Source organism: Lipotes vexillifer, unplaced genomic scaffold (assembly GCF_000442215.2).
Source record: "Lipotes vexillifer unplaced genomic scaffold, Lipotes_vexillifer_v1.1 scaffold450, whole genome shotgun sequence".
In the NCBI taxonomy this organism is placed as follows: domain Eukaryota; kingdom Metazoa; phylum Chordata; class Mammalia; order Artiodactyla; family Lipotidae; genus Lipotes; species Lipotes vexillifer.
The window spans coordinates 397,056-400,390 of record NW_006794180.1 but is presented as its reverse complement, the minus strand read 5'-3'; the positions used below and the strand labels follow the sequence as shown (position 1 = coordinate 400,390).

At 43.0% G+C, this 3,335-nt stretch overlaps 2 protein-coding genes across 3 annotated transcripts in view; one reads left to right on the top strand and one right to left on the bottom strand.

Annotated features, from left to right (window-relative positions):
* Positions 1-401, bottom strand: part of PSMC2 (proteasome 26S subunit, ATPase 2) — a 17,759-nt gene extending 17,358 nt beyond the window's left edge. The window contains 1 exon segment of the mRNA XM_007467052.1: positions 382-401. Within this exon segment, the coding sequence (XP_007467114.1) occupies positions 382-401 (20 nt within the window).
* DNAJC2 (DnaJ heat shock protein family (Hsp40) member C2) overlaps positions 166-3,335 on the top strand; it is a 36,189-nt gene continuing 33,019 nt past the window's right edge. For both annotated transcript variants that reach the window (XM_007467054.1, XM_007467053.1), the window contains exons 1-2: positions 166-466; positions 2,332-2,522. In XM_007467054.1, coding sequence (XP_007467116.1) covers positions 403-466; positions 2,332-2,522 — 255 coding nt within the window. In that variant the 5' untranslated portion in view covers positions 166-402. The remainder of the gene's footprint in view (positions 467-2,331; positions 2,523-3,335) is intronic.

Here is a 3,335-nt window from a genome sequence, read left to right as displayed (position 1 = left end):
ACCAAAAAAAAAAAAAAAAAAAAAAAAGGAAAAGAATATAGTAAGAGCTGCTATAGAAAATCATGTCCTACGTATTCCATATTCCACCTGGACGAGGCAAATAATCCTTTTTACCAGGGAACTGACAAACTTAGGAACCTTTCATTCGTGAATCTTGGTCCCCACCCGGATCTGAGTCAGTAGGACCTAGACAGCCGCATACGTTGGCGGGGGTGGGATTGGCCTACGCACCACGAAAGATTCATCCCGGAAGTAGTTATTGGTCGTCTCCATGCGCCGGTTCCTGGACATCGTAGAGCCAAGGCGCGAGGCTCGGACGGGGAGGTAGAGCTGGCGGGACTCTAAGAGCCCTCCGCCTGGGACGGGAACTGCTGCGCCCGCGGGGCTGGCTCCGGCGCCATCATGCTGCTCCTGCCAAGCGCTGCGGAAGGCCGGGGCACCGCCATCACCCATGCTCTGACCTCTGGTACGTGCCCACTCAACCCCTGCTCAGTCTAGCCTCAGCAGCCCCTGCCTCGGTCCTCCACCTTGGCGACCCCGAAACCTCTCTACCCTTGCCCCTGGCATCTAGCTTATAGAGTGTGGGGCCGTGACAAGTGTCTTTTTTCTCCCTGCTATACAGAAGTCCTTCCCCAGACTGGAAGGAAGGAGGAAGGGGGGCGTCTTCCTTCTGCCCCCGCAGTTTCTTCCTTGTCTCGCGGCTGCTGACTCATGGATTGGGCGGAGGAGTTCGGGACCGAACCCTCCAGTACCCTAAAAAGGTTCTCATAAGCATCTTGCCTACGGCAGGAGACTGCCCACAGCGAGCACCCCACGTGCCGGGGGCCCTAGAAAGCCTTACAGCTGGCGCTCAGTTAAACACCTCTCTCCCCTTTTACGTTTGCTCCGGCTTCGTTTTTTAAATGTCCCGACTCAGACAGCCCTCCTCATATTCAATATGGAAACACCACTGTGTATGCTGGTGGTATGTGTAGACAGACTTTTAAAGGCAGTCATTAAGTGAAACTTGTTCTGTGGAAATTAACTATCTTCAGTTTTTTTTTAAAAAAAAGGAGGGGGGTGAAATTTGTCCTGCTGCTGTATGTTCTTAGATTTATAGCCCAGGACAGTTATGGTATTGTAAACTTAAAGGGTCTCTAATTTCAGTGATTTCATTGATTACCATAGCCATATACAGACGCTTGTATGTGATGTTGGACGTATCTCACGGCACGTATTGTGTTCCTGCTTACAGAAGTTTCTGTGTAATCTCACAAGTAGAGGGAAAGGCTTGAAAGGTCATGTTCTTGAAAGCCACACTCACACTACACAGGTAGAACTTATTGAATATAGTGTTTTTGAATGCTCTCCTGTGAATGGTAGAAGAAATTTTTATTTCCCAACACAAAACATGAAAAGTCAGCTATTTTTACAAAATTGTGGCCATTAGGTACAAGGGAAGTTTTTACTGACACTGAGTTTTTACCAGACAGTAAAGCTTTTAGCTTTCATTTGAAATATGAAATTAAAATTAAGATGTTCACTTTTTTCCTGACCCAAACTACCTTTTTTGAATTAATGTACACATATGTAGTGACTTACCCCACTTCCCAGGAATAATGATAAAGACTTACATTTATTTAACAGTTTGTGACTTTCAGAGTGCTTTTATCGTTTGTCATTCAATCCTTCCAAGGAACCAGATAAGATAGGTATTGTTCCCATTTCACAGTTGAAGGCATCGTTGACTCATTTCATATAGCTACTAATTGTCAGACCTGCACTGAAATCCAGAGCTTCTGATTTCAGATTCAAAGCTGTTCCACTAAAGCACAGTTTCATTAGTAAATTCCTGTTAGCTGCTTGAAAATTGTCTTTCAGAAAAAATCATTGCTAGTGAATTCTTAAAAGTTTTGAAAGCTGTCTAAATTCAGGTATTAATAATTAAGATATTTTGAGTTATTTTTAGATTTTTGTTGATGAGACTGGCTCTTGACAGTTTATAATGATCGCTTTATTACAAGTCTAAAAAGAAAGCAGTTTGCAACATCTCTCCCTTTTCCTCATCTTCCTTTCATATCCCCAGAAAAGTATTGATTTATTGTTGACATTGCTCAATGTCTTGTTTTGTCAGATAACTGGAAGAGGTTGATTGAGTCTCTCTCTGTAAATACTAGGAAATGATTATTTATTGCTAACCCTCATGTTAACTGGATTACTGCGGTTATTTTCTGAGTTGATGGTTTTAAAATTATATTCTGATGCTGTCACTGTTTTGATCTTATTTATTGCCTTGGAACAGATTTATTCCATGCAATACATTGAAGCCTCTCTTAACGCTTTCAATCACAGCCTCAACACTCTGTCAAGTTGAACCTGTGGGAAGATGGTTTGAAGCTTTTGTTAAGAGGAGAAACAGAAATGCTTCTGCCTCTTTTCAGGAACTGGAGGATAAGAAAGAATTATCAGAGGAATCAGAAGATGAAGAATTGCAGTTAGAAGAGTTTCCCATGCTGAAAACACTTGATCCCAAAGACTGGAAGGTACTTAATATCTGAATCTTGTTTGGTCAGATGGCAGTTTTCCATTATTAAACCATGTTTTAAGATGCTTCAACCAAATAATCATGATTGAGCACCTGTTTATTGTTAAGCCCTGAGTGGGACAGCAGTAGCCCTAGGATACTATCTCTGCTAGAGAAATCCAGAAAAAGCCATGTCTGAGTTGGTCTTAAAAGGTTAAGTGACAGTTTATGAAACAAGAAGGGAAAAAAGGTGTTACGGGCAGAAGGAATAGATATGCAAAGACACAAAGGAGTAAAAGAATATGCACTGCCTCTTCAGGGATTGGTGAAGGGTAGAGTAGCATATTGAGGGGTGGCAGTGAGAAATTAGACTGAAAACAGAGTCTAGATGAAACTCTGTTGTGTCCTTTTCATGCCATGCTAAGGAAGGAATTTATATTTTATTTTGGGGGCAGTAAGAAGTCATCAAAAGTTTCTGAGCTAATTTTAGAAAAGTAATTCTCCTGGCAGTACAGAAACTTGCTTGAAAAGGGAGGGCAGGACCAGAGGGGAAGGGAACAGTTTGCTGTTATGGGGCTAGTGCCATAATCCAAGCCTGCGAATGAGTGCTTGATGCTTGAACTAAATTTGTAGCCAAGTTTTGAGGACAAAGGGACGGATTTGCTTTTTGGGGAGGTAGACTTGACAGGTCTTGGAGACCTAGGCTGTGCCGCCCAAGAGAAGGGAACATATTGGGAAGACCCGTGCTCATCCCAGCTTGAGTCACCTGCTAGACTGTGGTGTCAGTCACCAGCACAGGGTTTCAGGAAAAGGAAGTTTGTGGGGAGCGTCG